A 22,622-nucleotide genomic window follows, 5' to 3' on the forward strand; every position below is an offset into this window, starting at 1 on the left:
AAATACGTGACAGGGATCAGAAAGAATTCAAAGAGGAGTTCAGTGTTGACTGATTTCCTGGATGTTACTCCAGGCCTTTGCAAACCCAGAACGCACGCAGCTCTCACCCAGGTTCTATTTCTGGCCTTTTTACACTTGAATTTTGCCCCAGGCCAGTAAATAAAGACGTGATTCCTTCTCTGTTTCATTTTATGGCTGCATGTCAGTCCCCTATGGATGACATTGAAGTTACTTCTCCTCTTTGGCTTCCATCTAAGGTGTGTTGCAAGGGCTGTGCTCATCCATCCTTCGTGCACTCTTAAGCCTGGGGACCTCCGTATCCAGGTGACGTTAAGCATCCTTTTGACCAGGGTAATTCTGGGCCTGAACATCTTTGCTTCCTCAAAAAAAGGCCATGAGGCGACTAGAGGGCCGGTTCCTTCTTCCCTGGTGTCTTTTTCTTAGTCTTCGTTAAGGTGACTCTTAGAGAGGCCCCCGCCCAGGGCGTGTGGGGAACGTTGCCTGGTTATGAGTGGCAGCACCTCTTCCTCCATCTGCCCCCTTCCTTGCAGCCTCTTCATCCCCCTTTCTTCTCCAGCCCGCTTTGCTGCTTCAGCTGCTGCTGGCAGTCTTTTTGTTTTTGAACTGTCCCTCTGATGCTGTAACTCCCCATTGCAATTTGAAAGCCACCCACCAGCACCTGAACTTTCCAGAACCTGAGCTGAGTCCCTGCAGCCTAGATAATAATGCGCAGGGGCTTCAGCCACTAGAACCAGGGCCTCCTGCGAGCTTGCTCCTCCGCCAGCTGCCGTAAAGGCCAAAGGCAACTGGTTTCTCCACATTTTCTTTGCGGTGATTCGGCAGAGTTCTCAGGGCCTCAAATATGTACACAACGTCGGATGCAAGCCTTCTGGGCCTGGACCTGCTGAACGGGTGGGTGGGGTGCAGCAGTTTTTCTTGTAGGGAGTTAGGCCCGGCCTACCCCCCTCTGTGAAGACCGAAAGAGCTTGGCATTCTGGAACCAGGAAATTCCTGTTGAGATGTCGTCGTTTTTTCCAGAGGGCTTCATCCCAGCCGAGGGAGGTGCGGGGAGAAAGGGCTACGTGGTGGCAATTGCCTCTAGATGTTGAGGCCTAAACAGTGAATTCATTTGTAAATCAGCCTCTTCTCCCTCGTTGGAAGCAATTTCTGTCTTGCCTGGAGGGTTTGGAAGTTTATCTTTTACATATGAATGTGCCCATTAATCACCACTTCTGCATTATTGGGAGGGAGGGAGGGAGGGGGAGAGAGAGAGAGAGAGAGAGAGAGAGAGAGAGAGAGAGAGAAAAGTGGAGGGAGGCGGAGAGAGAGAGGGAGGGAGGGAGGAGAGAGGAGAGGGATGGGGAGGGGGAGGGGGAGAAGGGGGAGGGGGAGGGGAGAGGGAGATTGAGTTTGTGTGTGTACAGTGGGAAGATGGTTTTCTCATTTCTGGGAGAGGCACATCAGAACTAAAGATAATTGGAAACAATTATTTCAAAACACCTTCAAAATGCAAGCCATCCCAACTTCATCCCCCTGCCTCCACCCGCCTTCTGATATGTGCACTCCAGCGAGTAGAACCACTGCAGCTTGTTGTGTTTATCCACATCAGCGAAATAAATGGCTCTTCGGTGCTCGCGCTGAAGATTTTCAGCTCAGCTGAGCTGCCGTCTGCCGAGGGTGGTAAATTAGAGCCTAAAGCCCAGGGACGCGAAGGCACGTCGCCGGGCCTCGGGCTGCCTGATTGCAGGGAGGTGAGGCTGTCCTGGCCGCGCTGGTCAGCCTGGTAAGTGGTGACTCTTAGCCTGTCGGCAGCGCTGCTTCCTCCTCCCCCTGGGAGAGGCTGCTGAGGATCCGGAAGCAGGAATGTGTGCCGTGTGGGAGCCTCAGTTCTGTTTAAAAGAGAGGCTAGGCCCTCAGAACAGCAGAGCTTTCTCGATGGCAGGTAAGCACCCCATCCCAGGGTTACCTGCCCCTCGCTTGCTTGGCCTCTGCGGTACCCGGCTTCCTGGTACAGTGACATTTCCCCCAAGTTGAGAGTGACCCTCTTCCTCCCACTGCCTCATCTCCATTCCAGCCCTTCTTTTCCTGATCTGGAAGTTCACAGTCACATGCGGGAGACCTTTTAGGAGCCCAGCTTAGGCCAGTGCAGCCTTTCCCCGGGGAGGCCCAGGCTGCGGCCCCGTCTTCCAGAGTCTGTGGGTCCAGGAGATGCTCCAAGTCAGCAAACTATTCTCCTGAGAGTTTCTGTTGCTTACGTGTTCTTTGTGGCTTGGACATTGTCTGTGGCAAGAAAAATGATGTGCCCTCCCTGTCCCCATGCTTTGCTCCCGATTCCCCTCCTTTTCTGGTCCCGGGCCTGGAGGACATTCCGGGCTTTTGTTTCATTAGGATGTAATTACTGGCTGGAGAGGGCCCTAAGATTCCTGGGGAGGGAGGTCTGTTAAGGTACCCGCTCTGTGTCTTTGGGAAACGCCTTGAAATGATGCACTGCGCTAGGCTCTGCTGCTCCTGGAGAGCAGCGTGTGGTCACATTTGGGGGAGGCCGTGGCGAGGGCTGGCAGTTACCCCGCGTGTCCTCGTGGCGGAGCCTGCACAGGCCTCTGCCCCTGCGCCTGCCTTGGCCGTTACAGGAGGAAACCTGGACTTTGCGCGGTCCCGTGGACGTGGAGAAATCGTGCCCTGGGCTGATTCCCGGCTCCACTTTATATAGGCTGGCGTTTCCGTAACTGAAGGTGTGGCATTGATTTAACATGCTCCTCGGAGAACTCAGCTCTGCTTTTGGAGAGGTATGGTGGAGGAGGAGGCAGAGGGGAAAGAGGAGGAAGAGGAATGTGTGTGGCTTTAAAAAAAAAAAACAGCTGCTGTTTATTGAGTGCTTCCTCTCTGCCAGGTATTACACTAAGAGCATCACGTGAATTAACCCGTTTAATCTGTGGATAACTCCACGGGGTACCACCATCTCCATGTGACGGAAGGAAGAGCAGAGGCACAGAGAGGTTGAGGAGCTTGCAGGGTGGCAGCAGGACTAGGTCCCGACCACTCTGTATCCTCTGCACCCGGCCTGACTTCACTGTAGGGTGACCACTTGACTGTCCATCTTCAGCCAACCAATGGTTGGTCACCCCACTTGCGTGGCCTTGGCTGCTGGTTCAGGCCTGTTGACTGAGAGTCTTTCATTCAGCCCCTGTCCATGTTGCCATTGAGCTCATCAAGGAAATTTAACACCCACAAAAATACACCACAGGGCCGGTCCTCCAGGCCCTGGAGTCCAGGGGAAGCGCCCGGCCTTCAGCTGGGGCCTGTGCTCTCTCCGGAGGAGACAATTCCCTGTAAGTGGTGTGTCATTTCCTAGACTCTGAAGAAGAGTGAGCGCTGTGACTCAGGCGCCGGATGTGAGTGGGGTGGGGTGTGACTGGCCTGGATGGATGGACACTGGGAAGAAGTGTTGGAGGAGGGGAGATGGCCGTGCAGCCCCCCAGCCTGTTTTGTGGTGTAGACCAGCCTGTGGTACCACCAGTGAAGGTGGGGAGGTGAATCTGCTTCCTGGGAAGCGCCTTTGGGAGAACGACTTGCATCATCAGCAAGTGACACACCATGATTTTCCACTTTTCTCCCGGTTCCTGGAGCTCTCCAATCCCCACAGCCCACCGTCTGCAGCTGGAAAGGAAAAAAGCAAAATGAGAGTGTACTCTTAAAACATTTTGAGACCCTGAATTAGGAAGTCTTTGGGCTGCAGAGCTGAGACAAACCTCTCCCTGGGGTGAGGCCACCCATTGGGCCTTCGGAGCCGCACTGCCTGGGTTCAAATCCCAGCCCGGCTACTTGTGTGATCTGGGGTGGGTGACTTAGAGGGAAGGGCGTGAAAGGCATTTTGAACAGGGTCTGGTTCATTGTGTGCAATACAAGAACATCTTAGCTGTTAATACCCGCGGCTCAGGGAAGCCAAGAGGCTGGGTTATCTTGAAGGAAGGCGTCCCTTAGGTCAAGGGACATCTAGGAAGGCCCGAGCGGGATTATTTCTGGCCTATCACAAGACACAGGTTCAGGGAGGATGTCGTCACACGCTTGGTTCCTAAATACTCAGTAGACCTCGCCCTATTATTAAGATTTCAGTGAATTGGCACAGGAGGGGAAAATTCTGCTGCTTCCTGCTCCATGCCAAGCTGTTTCCCTGAGTCACTGCTCTGGCCTTTTCTTCTAGACCGCTCTACTCCCTCGCCCACGTTAACTCCTTCAGAACCAGACTTATTTTGGGATGGAGGGGGTGGGCCAGCCCTGTAAGAATCCCAGGTCCTGCTACTTGCCAGGAAGGTCTTTCAGATCAAGGGTGAACCGTTTCCCTGGTGATTCACTGTCCAGCGGCTGTGTGTCATCATTCATGATTACACATGAAATGCGTGTAGAAATATGTCCCTGTCAGAATTAAATCATTAAAGAGGGGAGGGAAACCCCCCCCACAAAACCTTTGACTCAGCTTTCTAGAAAAGGTCCTCAAGGCAGCTTTGTTACCGTGACTACAGCAAGGTTCCCACCCACCGTTCTATCACCAGCAGAGGCCTAGCCTCCATTGGAGTGGGTAGGTTTTTAAGTTAGAATGCTGGCCCGCTGTCTCATATCTGGGAAGGACACTGAATCCAGCCAGCATTTCTCAATTTTTCTCCCTAAGAGGCTTCAGTGAAAGCCTCTGCTGTTGACAGATGTGTCTGTTGTGTGGAATCTATTAGATTTCTACCCCTTGGATACAGCCACTGAATGCTCATTAACTCTGGAGGGAGTCGGTGTGTTTGTAACCAGGAATGGAATTGGGGATTTTCTCTTTTGCTCAGACTAGAGGGTTGGGGATCCTCTTAGGTACGGGCAGCCTTGGGGCAGACTCCTCCTCTCACTGTGTTAGACCCTGCTGGCCTTTCGTTTCCTGGTGGCCTCAGGTAAAACTGTCTCTTTGGCGCTCAGTGGCTTATGCGTATATTCATTTCTAGGGATTCCCCCCGCCCCGCTTTCACACGGCATTAAAGAATTGCAAAGTTAAAATAGACTTTACGATCCTCTGGCCCTGTAGTTTTTTAATCTTTAGAGTTGATGTCTCCTGTGAGAAGGTGACGAAGGCTATGGCCCCTCTTCCCAAGAAACTGTCTCCACGTACAGAACCTTGGCACGCGGATCGTGGGGCCCTGAAGCATTTTCGTGGGCTCCGGGTAAGAACTGGTCTGTTCCTTTTCTCCGTCTCTCCTCCCATTTTACAGGTGTGTCCCTGAGGCCCTGAGAAGTATGGGGAGTCGCCTGGGGTCATGTGTGTAGCTGTTCTCATTCTTTCTCCTTGGCTCCTTGCTTGGCTTTTGCTTCCTGGGTTCTGAACCAACCCTGCAGGTAGCGCGATGAGGAAGGAGAGGAGATCAGCAGGAATCTCTAGGCTGGAGAACTCACACTCCATCCCCCAAACATACAACCTAGAGCATCTCGAATTAGTGTGCACCTTAATCCTCCAGAAGGCTGGTTAAACCCCCTGATCACTGGGCCCTATTCCAGTTTCTGACGCTGTAGATCTGGCGTGGAGCCTGAGAATGTGCATTTCTAGCAAATTCGTAGGTGTTGGCTGCTGCTGCTTGCGTGAGGACAGCCCTTGGGGAACCATCATCCTAGATCCCAGCCACAGGTGAATGACTTATGCTGCAGTGGGAGGAGCTGGAGAGCTTTCTGGCCCCAGGGGTCGACCAGGTGGGGGCTGGGCTGTGGGTTTCGTCCGCTGTGCCCCATGCTCCAGCTCTGCGGTGCTCCAGGAGGCTAGTGCCACTCCTGGGAGGGATTGGGAGGTATGTGAGGCACTTTTGGTTGTCACAGTGTTTGGGAGCATCAATGGCAGTGGGTGGGAGGGGGCGGAGGTTGTCCTGACAAGGAGGAGGAGCCGTCCCTGCCAAAATCCATTAGTGCTCTGTTGAGAAACATCGACGGCACTACAGTTGACCCCTGAAAAAGATGTGTTGGAACTGCTCTGGTCCACTGACGCGTGGATTTTTTTCAGTAAATAGAGTACCTGTGTTTTCATTTGACCGATCTTTAAGTGTAGGGGAAAGTTGGTGTTTGATTACAGACCACAGTATGTGGAATCACAAAAAACCAGGGTTTGAGTCTTGATTCTGTCCAGACTGCTTGGCTTCCCACCCTTGGGTGAGTCCTTCATCAGTTCTTTTGCTTTTGAGGCAGAGATAGCAGTACGTGGATTTTCGACTGTGTGGAGGTCGAAGCCCAAACCCCTGTGTTGTTCAAGGGTCAGCATTACTTGTTTTTTCCCTGAATTTGTTCCTAGCTTTCCACTGGCCTGACGTTGCTCACGTACTCTCTTTCAAAATCTGTCCATAAACGGAATAATACATGCGAAATCAAAACCTTGGCCCAATGGCTTTCCCTTTTTGCCTGGCTAGGGTGCCATTTCTTCTGGGACACATCTCCTTTGAGCCCCCAAAACGCTTTTCTTAAACGCCCATCCTCTGACACTTGAGCAGAGTTATCTGGGTTTATTAGATCCACGTAGAACAAATCCCAAACTCCGTCCTGGGGTCTGCACGCTCACGCTGATCAGTCCCAAGTTTGTCCATTTGGCGACATTTTTTATCCTGAATCAGGTCTCTGTCATTTGCTCATTACTGGCTTTGGTTTGCACCTGCTGCTTTTTTATGTGATGCTGAACCTGCTAAATATTTCCTTTTTAATTTTCCTTACTTTGATAAAGTAGTCCAGGCACATGATAAATAAGGGCACATGGTGGAAAATAATCTCTCCCCCACACTTTGCAAGCTCTCCTCCCCTGAGGCAACCACCAGTCTCCGTTAAGAGCTTGTATTTCTTGTGTTCAACCAGGAATATTTTAGGCTTATGTAAATTATGAATATATATAAAACATCTTTTTCAAAAAAAAATTTTAAAAAGGAAAAAATAGAAGACAAAATAAAACAGAAAGATAAAGACAAAAAAGAAAGACAAAACCCCCATATTTCTTGGGCTGTGTGTGTTAGTCTGTTAATGGTGCTAGACATGCATTGCTTTTTCTTTTTTGTTTTTGATAAATTTATTTATTTCTGGCTGCGTTGGGTCTTCACTGCTGCACGCAGGCTTTCTCTAGTTGCGGCGAGCGGGGGCTACCCTTCATTGTGGTGTGTGGGCTTCTCATTGCGGTGGCTTCTTTTTGTTTCGGGGCACGGGCTCTAGGCACGTGGGCTCAGTAGTTGTGGCTCGCAGGCTCTAGAGCACAGACTCAGTAGTTGTGGTACACGGACTTAGTTGCTCCGTGGCATGTGGGATCTTCCCAGACCAGGGCTCGAACCCGTGTCCCCTGCATTGGCAGGTGGATTGTTAACCACTGTGCCACCAGCGAAGTCCCAATACCATACTGTTTTGATTACTGTGGTTTTGTAGTATAATCTGAAGTCAGGGAGCATGATTCCTCCAGCGCTGTTCTTTCTTAAGATCGTTTTGGCTATTCGGGATCTTTTGTGTTCCCATACAAATTTTAAAATTATTTGTTCTAGTTCTGTGAAGAATGCCATTGGTATTTTCATGTGTTGCTCTTTTAACCTGATGCAGAAGCTTGGAGATTGTCATACGTCAGTTTGTCTAGAGGTGCCTCATTCTTCTTCATGGCTGTATCCTGCAGTATGTTATCAGGCCAGCTCCCAGTTTGTGGACACGTAAGTCCAACACACAGTGCTGCAGTTGAATCATCTTGTATGTGCTTTGCTGCCCTGTGACCATGTCTATAGAACGTGCTTCTAGGAGGAGATGGTTGGGTCAAAGACCCTATAGAGAAAGTGAGAGTTTTTACGTACGGTGGGGAAGTGGGGTGAGGATCCCTGTGGGAATGAGAGGAGGTGCTCTCTGGGGAAGCTTGCCAATCCCAGGCTGCATCTTTTTAGTGCATTTTCCCACTAACTAGCTGTTGTGTGCTGCTGGGCCAAACCTTTGGGTTCTCCAGGCCGCTGTTTTGATGTCTGTGGGATGGTCCCCTGACTCTGGGGTCTCCTCTCCCTCAAGGTGTCTGTGGTTAGCATTTAATTTCCTCTCGGGGCTGTGTCTCAGTGCAGCAACCTGAACATTTGTTCAGGATTTTCCTGCAGTCTGCGTGGTGAGCCTGGGGAATTCCCTTGTGTAGTTTGGATTTTGCAGAAGTGGTCCATTGTCTTTATGAGCCTGCTGGAGGATGCTCCAGCTTTCACTCAAAAGTAAGCCACTAGGAGGCCTTGCATGTGGCCATTTTGGACCCTGTTGATCTTACCCCAGCGGCTCCTGTCCAGACAAAGGGCCGTGACACATAGCACAGCCTGTGTGCTGGGACTTGCCTGAGAGGTAACCCTGGACAGGGAACGTCATCAGGCCATCTTTGTGGATAGTCATCTTTCCGGACTCCGCGTCCTGTCTCATCACCTGTGCTCTCGGCATAGCTTTCTCCTCTTCTGGTGCCTGTAGCTTTCATTCCTCAAGGATAGAAGGTGCCCCTGGGCATTCCATTGTATCCTCCCTAAGCTAACAGGACAGCCATCTGGCATGGAATGGATTAAAATCTTCGCAGGTGAAGATTGGATGGTGGTGGAAGTGTGTTTTTTTTTTAATTGCAATAATCTATATTTTTTGTTTGTTTTTTATAAATTTATTTACTTATTTATATTTGGCTGCATTGGGTCTTCGCTGCTGCGCACGGGCTTTCTCTAGTTGCGGCGAGCGGGGGCTACTCTTCGTTGCGGTGTGTGTGCGCTTCTCATTGCAGTGGCTTCTCTTGTGGAGCATGGGCTCTAGGCACGCGGGCTTCAGTAGTTGTGGCACGCGGGCTCAGTAGTTGTGGCTCGCGGGCTCTAGAGCGCAGGCTCAGTAGCTGTGGCACACAGGCTTAGTTGCTCTGAGGCATGTGGGATCTTCCTGGACCAGGGCTCAAACCTGTGTCCCCTGCATTGATTGGCAGGATTCTTAACCACTGCGCCACCAGGGAAGTCCCAAGTGTATGTGTTTTAATGAGATGCTGGGAGAATAAAAATAGAAAGGAATGGATTGACAAGGGTGGGGTTGGCATTTTTCAGATGAGAATCGGGTGAGAATGTAGTCTGCGTTGATCTCTTTGGAGGAGAGTCGCAAACATGATGCCTACTGGTGACTGGGCCACGGGGACTCTGGTGGGTGGGGTATATTTTTTTTTACACAGTTATACTTTTTTTAACCTGCTAAACATGAATAAATGTTGTCTTCCACCACAAAGTACGTTTGCCTTCATTTTCTTGAAGTGTGTGGCCTTCTTTTCTTGGTCTGTCTCTTATGGTTTCCTGCTTTTGCCATCAGACATGGGTGTGTGACGGCTCACGGCAGCTGGGTCATGGCCTCGTCAACAGGGAACAGTAGGGAAGGGTGGGGACTGTGACAAAATGGGGGGTATTTTCCCATCTAAAAAGTGGCTGGTATTCAGCTCTATCTGGTCCCATATGGCCCTGCAGGCCCTGATTTTTTTTTTAAATAGAAGCCCCCAATCTAGGATATTATGTGATGTTTCTTAATTTTTATATTTTGGCAGCGAATTAAAACTTTTACAGAAATGTTATGTCGGCTAAAGAAAGACCAGCTGACCTCTGAGACAGGCAGTGAAGATGGGGGGTGTGGGGGGAGTATATTCTAGGAGGAAGGTTACTAAAATGGCATTAGGTTTGGGGCCAAAATGGGTTGTGTCCCTAACACCCCCTTCCCGTGGGGCCTTGTCCTCCCCGATCGCTTTAAAATATGTGGTCCTGTGTGTCTCTTTCAGATCCTGGCTCCACAGAGAGAACAGCCCAGAAAAGAAAGTTCCCCAGCCCTCCGCATTCCTCCAATGGCCACTCGCCACAGGACACATCAACAAGCCCCATTAAAAAGAAAAAGAAACCCGGCTTACTGAACAATAACAATAAAGAACAGGTAAAAGGCCAGTGGGAATGGCGTCCACACCCGGGGGACAAAGGCTGTCGTTTTTCTCACGCCGTGTGCTTGGCATTTAGCAAGCTGCCTTGCTGCGGCTGTCATTTGCATAGGACGAGAAGGGCAGTTCAAAGGGGGCCCGTGCAGAAATTTCCAGTGGGTTTTTCAGATCTCTTTGGGGGACAAGGGCAGTGACCCAGATAGGATACCGTGCTCTAGGATTTGGGGATTTTCCTTGGATTTCTTTTTCCACACGTTAGGACTGTTTGCCCCTGTGGCCTGAGGGTGTTGCCCTCCTAGGCTGTTGCCCATAGGACAGTGCCGAGCTCTGCCTGCAGGTGGTTGTGTGGCTGAGGCATGCTCCCTTCTGGTCTCAATTTTCTCATCTGTAAAAGAATGGGTTTAGGTCTGTGGTGAGAGACAGCTGCCCTCCTACCCACTGCCCACTGCGACTTGGGTAGTTGGTCACTATGCCCCCTTTTCAGAGTGCACGGTCTCTGGCAGACTCCGCCCTCCCTCAGCAGCCAGGACCAGCTAACTAGATGCAAAAATCGATGCCATCTTGGATCTTGTCTCAGGAACCTTCTAGCTCTAAAATTCTCTGCTGCAGGCTAGCTACTCTTCGGACTTAAAAAAATGAGAGGTGTTTTAGTGGACCGTGAGCTCAAGTCTCCTAGCGGTGGAGGAAACAGGATGCCCAGCCGGTCTGATGCCATTTCAGCGAGGATTCATGGGCATGTATTCATCGATTTGTGCAGATGATGGATGCTGAAGTGTGGGCTCTGGGGACTTGAGGTTGAATAAAACGAGACTATTGCTTTCACGGGAAGAAACCTAGCAATGGTTAAATGACCAGGACTGTGAGAGGGGGACGTTTCTGTGCGTGAATCTATTTTCTCTCTCAGAATTACATAGGGAAGTGCCAGCTCTCCTGTTGCCTTGAGGCTGTGGGCAAGTTAACCTCTTTGTGCCTTGTCTTCTCAGTTACTGAAATGGGAATAATCTTAGTGCTACCAAACTGGCAGGGCTGTTGTGAAGAGGAATTGATCTAAGTGACATAAATACTAATAATTAAAGTTAAGCCAGGGCTTCCCTGGTGGTGCTGTGGTTGAGAATCCGCCTGCCAATGCAGGGGACATGGGTTCGAGCCCTGGTCTGGGAAGATCCCACAAGCCACGGAGCAACTAAGCCCGTGAGCCACAACTACTGAGCCCGTGAGCCACAACTACTGAGCCCATGTGCCACAACTACTGAGCCCACATGCCACAACTGCTGAAGCCCACGCGCCTAGGGCCTGTGCTCCACAGTGAGAGAAACCACCGCAATGAGAAGCCCGCGCACCGCAATGAAGAGCAGCCCCCACTCGCCACGACTAGCGAAAGCCTGCACACAGCAACGAAGACCCAACGCAGCCAGAAATAAAATAAGTAAATTAAAAAAAAAAAAAGAAGAAGTTAAGCCAGAGTCTACATTAAGAGGAATAGTCGCCCAGACTATCCATGAAATAATTAAACAACAGCTGTGGAAATGTTCTAGGCCTGCACTGTACAGTGGGATAGTCACAAGCCATGTGTGGCCACTGAGCATTTGCAAAAGTGGCAGCTGTGCCTGAGGAACTGAATTTTTAATAAATTTAAGTGGCCACCTCTGGTTTGTAGCTTCTGCGTTGAATAGCCCAGATGTAATGAATTGGGAATCCTATTATAGGAGGAAAAACTGGTGAGTTCTAAGTAAACTTCTGGGAGGAATTACAATTTGAAAAAACATGTATAATAATAGTGTTGGTGAGAATAATACTAAAAGCAGAACTTACAGTGTGCCCATCCTGTTGTAAGACTTTTTGTGTGTGTTAATGTTTATAATGATGCTGTGAGGAAGGGCTGCAGTTGTGTCCATTTTACTGATGAAAACACAGAGGTTCAGAGAGGTTAAGTCACTTCCCCAAGGCCTCACAGTAAGGAGTAAGAAGCTTACATCTGCCTGGCTGGCTTGAAGCTGGTGACCACCCACCCCTGTCGCCCGGGAGCCATCCCATAGCTGTCGAGCTTGAAGACTAAGAAAGAAACATGAAGGCTATAAATAATCCTCAAACCTTAATTTACGGCAAACCCTCGCATACCAGTTGCCGTAAGTCATGAAGCAGAAATTGTCCCCCTTGGACAGAGACAGTCTCCGAGTGGCTCCTCTGCGTGTGTGCACACATGCACTCGTGCTTCGTGACTTCCTCCTGTCCTTCTAAGAATTGGCTCACATTAAAAAAAAAAAGAAAAAGATAAAAGACATTAAGAAAAACAAAGAATTGGCTCACATCTCTCTCTCTCGAAACTGATCAACTCTTTGGCAGATCACACATTTTCTTCTCTCTCTTCCTCATCCACGTGTTCATACCACTTCTATAACACTTAAGCCTCGTGACCACAATGGTGTGTTTGTAAATCTCTGTCCCCCTCTGGTAGGAGCCTCAGAAAGTGGTCAGTGTCCAGTGGCTGCTTTCGCCCCAGCGTTGGACACAGGGCGGGAGCTCATGAATACAGAATGCACTGTGGATGTGGAACAGAGCAGGGGTGACCGGTCACAGGGCACCGTCATGCTTCTGAAGATGATTCTCCTATCTGCAGTACTGATAGAAGAGTTAACGGAGCCATTGGTCTGGAGGGAAGGGCTCCAGACCTGGAGACCTGACTCCTTCCTGTCCCACTGCATCTGGGGAACTCACTGTGGGACCTTGTCAGTTGCTTTCCCACTTCTGAGCTCAGTTACCTTGTAAAATAGGGTTTGTACTAGGAACATTCTAAGGTTGATTGTAGGTTTTTGTTTTTCACATCTAAAACTCCCTGGGGCTGAATGGCCAGGAGTTGGCAAAGGAGAAATTACCTTAACTGTAAAGAAAAGAAATTCCTGACCCTTGACCCCATAATTCATTCCAGCTTGTAGTGTTTGCATAGAAGGGGGCACCCTTCCTCAAGCACAGTCTGTTTTCCTAAGAGGAGCTGAAATCTTAAAAAAAAATTCTTCTGTGCATGTTTTTCTTTTCTTCTCTTCCCTTTCCCTTTTCTTTCCTCTTTTAGAGTATAGAATTGAAAAAAATTATGGAATTAAAAGCAAAATGTACACCTGCATATGCCGGGTTTTACCAACATAATTTCTGTTAGTCACCAACGTTTGAAGATCATGAGATTTCAAATAACAACTTGTATTTCTGAGTTCCTATAAAAACTCAGAAAAATCCAGCAATAGCAGGAGCTGAGTAGAGCCTGCTCTATAGACACGGGGCCTGTGTGCTCGTTTTCCGCACTCCCCACCCCTCCCTTATGTGGCATACCCTGCCAGCTTTGCTCATGCCTTCTGCCTCTGGTCTTAGGCATTCAGATTCTTTTGATTTTTGGTATACATCAAGAGTCTCCACCCTCTTCTTGTTTTTCTTTATTCTGAGGTTGTTCTAGTGTTCTAAAAAGAAAGCCATTCTAGCATAATAATCCCCCCGCCCCACCCTGTATTTTTCCATTTTTGGTAGAGACGTTTTATTATGAAGTGGAGATAAAGGTTTTTTTCTTTTTTTTTTTTTTTTACTCACATCACTGTTATTGGTCAAATCAGTCATACAATCAACTGGGTCATTCCATCATTGGATGACTCGAATAATTTTTTTTTTTTAATACAGCAGGTTCTTATTAGTCATGCATTTTATACACATCAGTGTATACATGTCAATCCCAATCGCCCAATTCATCACCCCCCCCCCCCCACCGCTTTCCCCTTGGTGACCATGTTTTTTCTCTACATCTGTATCTCTTATTTCTGCCTTGCAAACCGGTTCATCTGTACCATTTTTCTAGGTTCCACATATATGCGTTAATATACGATATTTGTTTTTCTCCTTCTGACTTCACTCTGTATGACAGTCTCTAGATCCATCCACATCTCTACAAATGACCCAATTTCGTTCCTTTTTATGGCTGAGTAATATTCCATTGAATATATGTACCACATCTTCTTTATCCATTCATCTGTTGATGGGCATTTAGGTTGCTTCCATGACCTGGCTATTGTAAATAGTGCTGCAGTGAACATTGGGGTGCATGTGTCTTTTTGAATTATGGTTTTCTCTGGGTATATGCCCAGTAGTGGGATTGCTGGATCATATGGTAATCCTATTTTTAGAATTTTTTTTTTAAAATATTTATTTATTTATTTTTGGCTCAGTTGTGGCTTAGTTGCAGCGTGCAGGCTCTTTGTTGCAGTGTGCAGGCTCCGTAGTTGCGGTTTGCAGGCTCTGTAGTTGAGGCGCGTGGGCTCTCTAGTTGTGGTGCACGGGCCCAGTTGCCCTGCAGCATGCGGGATCTTAGTTCCCTTACCAGGGATCGAACCCGTGTCCCCTGCACTGGAAGGCGGACCCTCAACCACTGGACCACGAGGGAAGTCCCCTAGTTTTAGATTTTTAAGGAACCTCCATACTGTTCTCTATAGTGGCTGTATCAATTTACATTCCCACCAACAGTGCAAGAGGGTTCCCTTTTCTCCACACCCTCTCTAGCATTTGTTGTTTGTAGATTTTCTGGTGATGCCCATTCTAACCTGGTGTGAGGTGATACCTCATTGTAGTTTTGAATTGCGTTTCTCTAATAATTAGTGATGCTGAGCAGCTTTTCATGTGCTTCTTGGCCATCTGTATGTCTTCTTTGGAGAAATGTCTATTTAGGTCTTCCCATTTTTGGATTGTGTTGTTTGTTTTTTTTAATATTGAGCTGCATGAACTGTTTCTATATTTTGGAGATGAATCCTTTGTCCGTTGACTTAAGGTTTCACCCATTTTTCATATATTAGGAATTTGTTACTTTCAGGGGAATTTTAAGAAGAGGTTTAGAGCGCACTTTATTTTTAGGGGAAAGAATATTCTGAGGTTTATAATTAATTTTTTAAAACATTATTTATTTATTTTTGGCTGTGTTGGGTCTTTGTTGTTACACGTGGGCTTTCTCTAGTTGCAGCGTGCGGGGGCTACTCTAAGCTGCGGTGTGCGGGTGTCTCATTGTGGTGGCTTCTCTTGTTGTTCTAGGCACGCGGGCTTCAGTAGTTGTGGCGCAAAGGCTTAGTTGCTCCGCGGCATATGGGATCTTCCCGGACCAGGGCTCAAACCCATGTCCCCTGCATCGGCAGGTGGATTCTTTTTTTTGTGGTACGCGGGCCTCTCACTGTTGTGGTCTCTCCCGTCGCGGAGCGCAGGCTCAGCAGCCGTGGCTCACGGGCCTAGCCGCTCTGCGGCATATGGGATCTTCCCGGACTGGGACACGAACCCGTGTCCCCTGCATCGGCAGGAGGACTCTCAACCACTGCGCCACCAGGGAGGTCCGGCAGGCGGATTCTCAACCACTGCGCCACCAGGGAAGTCCTATAATTAATTTTTTACAGCCTTTTTGTCTAGTGATTTTACCTCTTAGGAAAGGTTTGAAAACATATAGGTGCTTTTCTCTTGGGACTGCCGGTGGGGGACATCCCAAAGCCTGGAAGGCTGCTTCTGGCGTTGTGAGGAGGAGGATCAGGTTGCTAAATGTCCTACTGTAGATGCGGCAAGAAATACCTTGTCCCAAGTGATATTGGCCCTTTACTGTAAAATACCAATCTAATCTGTAGTTCTTGGGACATTTTGAGTTTGAGTCCTTTTGGGAGGTTCCCCTTCCCCTCCCCTCCCCTCCCCTCCCCTCCCTCCTTCCATCCCTCTTTTCTTTACTTCTTTTCTTTCCTTTTCTTTCTCATTAAAGGATTGAACAGTAATCTGCTAACAGATTTGTGCAAAATGGCCTTAGGTGTACCTTTGATGGAATATGGCACAGAAATCACAGGGCCCCTCTTGTCTCCTCTGAGTACAGGGTAATACGTATTATAAAGAGGTGGGCCAGGACTTATCTTGCTGGGCCCATGCATTGTCTTAAAAACTGGGACATTTCACAGAAGTTCCTTGTTGGGTGGGGGCAGTGTATTAACAGCTGAGACAGGTCAGGAGACAGACAGCAGGATTGCCCGCTTTTTCCTGCGGCCAGGCAGCCCCTGGTTTGTGTGTCTACCTGGCGGCCTTGATCACTGGAGCTGAGAGCCCTGAAGACGGGCACGTGCTCTGCCCCTCCCGCCGTCTCGCCAGCACTGGGGCTGAGTGTCGGCATCATCCTCACACTCCAGTCTTTCTTTATTTTGCAGTCCTTGTGCTTTTATCAAATGCAGGAGAATACAGGCCAGAACTAGGACTGTTTTCATTCATCTGTGTTCCCTATGTGGCCCCAGCAGGAATTTGAGTCTGTGGTCCTCTCCCCCCAGCCCCTGGCCCCCAAGACATGTACCCTTTGCTCACACACAGCCCCAGAACCCATCCTCTGGTTTTCGCAGACCAGGTGCGGCCCAGAGCCTCTTTCTGTAAATAAAGTTTACCTGAACAAAGCCACGTCCACTCAGTGACATCTCGTCTGCCGTCGGTTCTGCTTTCCTTTGACAAGAGTTGAGTCATTGCAGTAGAGACCACACGACCTGCAAAGCTTCAACGGTTTACTTAACTATCTTTATAGAAACCTTTTATAGAGAAAGTTTGCTGGCTCCTGGTGTAGACTGAGGTGTTCCAGAAGTGAATGAACAAGCCTGTCTATTTCTTGTTAAGCCGGCCTGTGGAAGAAGCAGGGAATGTGAACATGTGTGCTCACAGCCGGCAGTTAATCTCATAGCAACACGGGTTGTAACCTGCTTGCCTTACTAGCAGGCTGGGAACGCACCTTGTGCAAGTGAGGGAGAAAAATCATAAACTCATTCTACCTGAAATGATTTGCTTTTCCTTTTTTAAATGTTCCGTATTCGTTATCAGATTATTTTTACGGAGCAGGAAACACAAGCAGCAGATAAGGCGGGTGTCTGATGGACAAGGCTATCACCAGGCAGCTAGTTCTCAGCAACAGCTGCTGTTTCGGGAAAGGATGAAACTCCTGAAAAGAGTAGGGGGCAACCTGGCCCTCCCTCATCATGGTCCTCCCAGGAACGCCTACCTCTGGCCAGGTGAGGGTAGGGTCAGGGACAGGGGGCGGGGGAAGCTTCTCAAGTGGCCATATCCCAGCTTCTATTAGATGCAAAGGACTTAGGTTGCCGGCTAGGGAGCTGAGCTGTCATATTCGATTCTTCTAGTTTCATTTAGGGCTTAATGACTCTTCCTATCCTATTATTAACTTACTGAAAGGAAGTTGGGCCCTGAAATACAGCTTACAGCTATCTTGCAAAAGCCACAAAGCATCCTGGAAGACCCCACTCAGGTTAGAAATAGTTCTGCTTGCTTGATATGTACAGTTTATCTTTCAGTGGGCGTTCCTCCCCCTCCCCCTGCCCCCCCCCCAACACTCTCCCCCATAGAAACTCAAACAACCATTTTCCTAGGCAGATAGCACATCCTCTACATGGATGGCTGTCAACTGAGGGCAGTTGTGACCCCGCCCAGGGACACTGGGCAATGTCTGGAGACATTTTTGGTTGTCATAATTTTGTGCATGGTGGGTGGGGGGGCTGCTACCGGCATCTAGCCAAGGATGATGCTACACATCCTACAGTGCACAGGACAGCTCCCTGCAACAAAGAATTTTCTGGCCCAAGATGTCATATGAATTGAGAACTCCTTACTCTAGATGCTGTTATCTTTTTATGTCCCCTCTATTATGTTTTTAGCTGTCTTCTGAATTTTCAGATTTGTATTTTCCTCTCCAGCTTTTTGTATTAAGCAGAAGTTATTATTATTTTTAGAAAAGTTTTATCGGAGGATAGCTGATTTACAATGTTGTGTTAGTTTTAGGTGTACAGCAAAGTAAATCAGTTCTGCATATACATATATCCACTCTTTTTTAGATTCTTTTCCCATATAGGCCATTACGGAGTATTGGGTAGAGTTCCCTGTGCTATACAGTAGGTCCTTATTAGTTATCTATTTTATATATAGTAGTGTGTATATGTCAATCCCAATCTCCCAATTTATCCCCCTCCCCCCCTTGCCCCCTGGTAACTGTAAGTTTGTTTAAGCAGAAGTTATTTTGGATAACTTCTGAATGTTCTGTGAGGGTTCACTTAATCATCAGAATCTCTTCTGCATCCAGCATCATCTTCTGTGGGGCACAGGGATGAGAGAAAGTGCTCGGAGACCTGGGTGGGAGTCCTTGCTCTGGGCTTGGGGGTCAGATAAGTCTTTTTAACCTAGTTTTCTCATCTGTCTAGTAAGACTAAGTGGTGTCTCCCCTGAGTACCTCTCTTGGTGATGGTGAGGACAAAATGAAGATGGTGTGTGTGACAGTATGTTGAAAAACGTAACGTGGAAGGAATAGTGTAACGATGATGTTAATCCTCTGGAAACCAAGGAGAGCGCTCTATTTTAAATGTTGAACTGAAACAGGGCAATAACCACGCTCAAGAATTGTGCAATTGCCCTTATAAGTCATAGCTGTTTTCTTAGTAGAAATGAGAGTCGGGAGGCTTAGAAGGATTGGTTCACAAAGAACTGCTAAAGAAGCGTCTGTGAGGCTCTTTTATCAAGGAAGGTGGAAGTAGCAGGCGTTTTGAGAACATCAAAACTTCATAATAAAAACCAGGAGCGAGACGGGTGCCTGCAATCTTGGTCACTCTTCCTTGTTATCCTGGGGGTCCTAGTCAGTAAAATAAGGAAAGCAGAAAAGTGAGTAAAAATATTAGACACGGACAGACAAAACTAATGTTACTTAGAGATGGTAAGATTTTTAATCAATACACTACCAGAACTGTTTATATATGAGGTCAGTATTAAAAATCTATATACCAGCGCTTCTATATACCAATGATAACTATTTAGAAACTGTAATTGGAAAAGGTCCTATTCACAGCAGCAACAAGAATTATGCAGCCCCTAACCAATATATGAGATCTTTATGGAGGAAACAGTAATGTCTTACTGAAAGACAGGAAAAAGCTTGTTATACAAGGAGGTTTATTCAGAGGTAGGCCCTGTGGTTGTGGCTGAGCTGTGGCCCATGGAATCAAGGCTGAAGTGGGTTGAGTAGCTTTCTCAAGGTCACACAGCCAGTTACCAGGTCATTTTGACACTTACCACCAGACTTTCTCATACTTCCTAAACAGGATATTGGTTTCCAGTAGGCATTTTCCTAACGAGTTTCTTCCGAGTGGTTGTGTGAGTTCGGTGAGTGGCTCTGCTGGATTCTATAATACATCACTAGGGGACCATTTCTCTTGCTATTTTGGCCATGAATTGGCCACTCCCCTCTCTCATCTTTCTGCCATTCTTCGTTCGTTCTCAGTAGGAGACGTGGCTTCTCTGCAAACACCAGGACTTCCCATGCTGGAGAATCATGGTTTTAGGAGAGCCTCTTGTTGGCTATTAAGTACTTTATGCATTGGGGGGTAGACTTAAAAAAATGAATGATCATTTTTGGTGACTCATTTCCAATGGATCTATTCGACGAAGGCCTGTTGTTGAAAGACTCCCAGGGAAAACGGCCATACTTTTCTTGGCTTTGTACGTTTAGACTTCCATTTGTTGGACTTTTAACCGTATGAGCAATATTTGTAATGGCGGCGCTGTGTTAAATGCATGCATTATACGATCCCATTTAATTCCAGCCACAATACAGTGATGTTAGTTATTATCGTCCCCATTTTACAGATGAGAAAATTGAAGCTGAGGGGTTAAGAGACTTGCCCTGGGTCATGCAACTGGTAGAGCTAAATTTGAACCCAGGTGTGCCTGGGTTGTAACCGTTGTACTATCCTGCTAGGGCTGCCTGTTAACTCTTAGACACCAGCTTTTCAATCCATGGCCTCTTAAAATACAAGAAAGAAAAATAAATCTTAATATCTAACGACCCGCAAGCTCAAGTAGAGTCACCCAGGATAGCTTTTTAATGAATGTGTGAAATGCTCTAATTTTCTTCTGTTGTTATTGATGTATTTGTTCAAATTCCTTTTGAGAATGCACATTTGTTTTGAAACCAAACCTGTCTTTCTTGCCTACATTTCAGTCAGAACTAAGACATGGTCCGTTTTACTATATGAAGCAGCCACTCACCACAGACCCTGTTGATGTTGTACCGCAGGATGGACGAAATGATTTCTACTGCTGGGTTTGTCACCGGGAAGGCCAAGTCCTTTGCTGTGAGCTCTGTCCCCGGGTTTATCACGCTAAGTGTCTGAGACTGACATCGGAACCAGAGGGGGACTGGTTTTGTCCTGAATGTGAGGTTAGTTCCTGCTGAATGAATGCATTGTCTGCCTCGTTTCCTCTCCTTTCTTTTCTTCCTTTTATTTCAAAATTTTCAAATAATCCAAACACAAAGAAAAGAGAAGTTTCTTGCCTTCCATCTGCTCTATCTTGGTCACCCCCTTTTTTGGACCAACATAGGCAATGGCCTTAGCACTGCAGCTCTTGGAAAGACAATTGCACTGATTTTTATTTTTTTTTTGGCCTCACTGCGTGGCTTGTGGGATCTTAGTTCCCCTAGCAGGGATCGAACCCGCGTCCCTGGCAATGGGAGTGTGGAGTCTTAACCACTGGACCACCAGGAAGGTCGCCTGCACTGAATATTGATTTTGATTCTTCATGGGTCTTTGGATCACTTTGAGATCTGCAACCTTCTCTGATTCTCCTGTAATGGACATTCCAGAAGTTACAAACTTCTGACAAGTTAGTATGTTTTGAAGAGATCCCACGCTATTTTCTTCCTTCTTGGATGTCGTCTCCTGCTGCATCATTGAATCATCGGCAGTAGCTAAGCTGGGAAGACCAGTGTTGGTTGTATGTCCCACGTGGTTGCCATCTGATGCTTTTATTCACGTGACAACTGTTTCTCCCGTGCCTGTTAGGTACTAGGGGTTCAACAGTGAACAAAAAGAGGCCTGAATCCCATTCTTTTCAGGACAAAAAGGACAAAAACCACAATAAAGTTGTATACCGTGTGTTAGAAGAAGAATGTTCCAGAGAAAATGAATTGAAAGTGAGGAATAGGGAGTGAGGGGGGTGCAGAGTGTCTCCATTTTAAATGACGAAGTCCAGGAAGTCCTGTTAAGATTTAGGAACGACTTGAAGAAGGGAAGGAGTGAGCCGTGGGGCAATGGGGGGACGGCCTTCCAGGCTGAGGGGGCTGCAGGTGCAGAACCCAAGGGAGAAGCACACGGGCATAGTGAAGGGAACGTGCGTATTTCATTTGTAGCAAAGCCTAAACGCTCTTCATGAAAACAATTATCATGGTTTCCACTTTTCTGAGGTGTTTTCTAGTCTCAGCAACTTCCAACTATGATGCTTTTTCAAAATGCTGAAAATAAGAATGTCATCTAGAAAACAAAAACAAATTAAAAACAAAAACAGAGCTTCCCTGGTGGCGCAATGGTTAAGGATCTGCCTGCCAATGCAGGGGACGCGCATTCGAGCCCTGGTGCGGGAAGATCCCTCATGCCGTGGAGCAGCTAAGCCCGTGCGCCACAACTACTGAGCCTGTGCTCTAGAGCCTGCGAGCCTGAGCCTGCGTGCCACAACTACTGAGCCCGCACGCCTAGAGTCTGTGCTCCTCAACAAGAAAAGCAACTGCAGTGAGAAGCCCGCGCACCACAACGGAGAGTAGCCCCCACTAACCGCAACTAGAGGAAGCCCCTGCGCGGCAATGAAGACCCAATGCAGCCATAAATAAATAAATAGATTTATTAAAAAAACCCAAATAGTGTCATCTACAAAATCCTTTAATATGGAATGTCACCTGGATTCAAAGGTATATTGGCATTAGGTCTCAAACGCGAGGACGCTTTCTGTGTAGGAATTGGAAAGCTCTCCCAGCTGTTGATAGTGGGGAAAAAAAGCAAGCTTTGGGACAGTGTCAGTAGTACTGCTTTTGGGTAGTGGATGGAGCAAAAATCTGTGGAAAGAAAGTAGAGGCCAGGTCAGTATGATGATGACATTTTAATGGTGTTCTGCCTGTAAAATTGCAAAAGACGGTCACTGGTTTTCTTTGGGTTCCTATAGACGGAGACATTGCTCAGCAGTGCCCTCCTGTTCAGAGCCTGAACTCATCCTGCATTTAATGTGGGAACTGGAACCTTCATTTATTTTCTTTTGTCTTGACCTTCCCTTCCCAATTGTTTAATAATTTCGCAGAGAAGATAGTGGCTCAGATAGGATGCTTTTGCTGTAAATAATAGATCTTGTTGAAAGGCAGCTGAAACCAGAGAGATTTATTATTGTGTGTAGAAAGAACCCAGAGGCAGGGCCAGGCCAGCGTTTGTTCAGAGCCAGACTCTTTGCGTTTCATTGTTGAGGCAGTGTGTCCCTCATGGCCGTAAGGTGGCTGCTGGGGGTTTTATCACGCGTGACTAGATAACAGTCCCCCTGAGTGGAGTGTCTCTTCTCAATCCTGTAGTTATCAAGCAGAAGACTTTGCCCATCAGCCTCCGGCTGACACGCCCTTGAGCTCATTCGTCAGGATTGGACCACCAGTCCCCACGCAGAAAAGGCTCAAAAATGTTTGTTTGGTACTTTCAGTCTGTATCGTGGGAGCCGGCCATTGCCAACCAGGAGGACGTGGCCAGGGCTGTGGGAGAAGAGGTGAATGACAGTTGAGCGGGCGACCCAAGTATTGAGTGTGGATAGTTACCTGGAAATGAACTGGAATTCAGACAGACAGGTGTTCTATGTCTAAAATTGAGAGTCCTGA

The 22,622-nt window shown here is 47.7% G+C and overlaps 1 protein-coding gene across 30 annotated transcripts in view; it reads left to right on the forward strand.

The window, feature by feature from the left end:
• The window catches only part of ZMYND8 (zinc finger MYND-type containing 8), a 126,647-nt gene that overhangs the window by 28,206 nt on the left and 75,819 nt on the right, over positions 1-22,622 (forward strand). For 21 of the 30 annotated variants that reach the window (XR_007472283.1, XM_033433862.2, XM_012534153.3 and 18 more), the window contains 2 exons: positions 9,776-9,924; positions 19,944-20,162. Coding sequence is in view for 29 of the 30 variants with exons in the window: in XM_033433862.2 (XP_033289753.1) it covers positions 9,776-9,924; positions 19,944-20,162 (368 nt within the window). In the remaining variant the exon portion in view is untranslated. Of the gene's footprint in view, positions 1-1,441; positions 1,784-1,823; positions 1,943-2,006; positions 5,196-7,657; positions 7,683-9,775; positions 9,925-19,943; positions 20,163-22,622 lie in introns of those variants that run through there. The other 9 variants (XM_012534154.3, XM_004272953.4, XM_012534155.3 and 6 more) reach the window with 5 other exon arrangements.

This window comes from Orcinus orca, chromosome 16 (genome assembly GCF_937001465.1).
Source record: "Orcinus orca chromosome 16, mOrcOrc1.1, whole genome shotgun sequence".
NCBI classification, from domain to species: Eukaryota; Metazoa; Chordata; class Mammalia; order Artiodactyla; family Delphinidae; genus Orcinus; species Orcinus orca.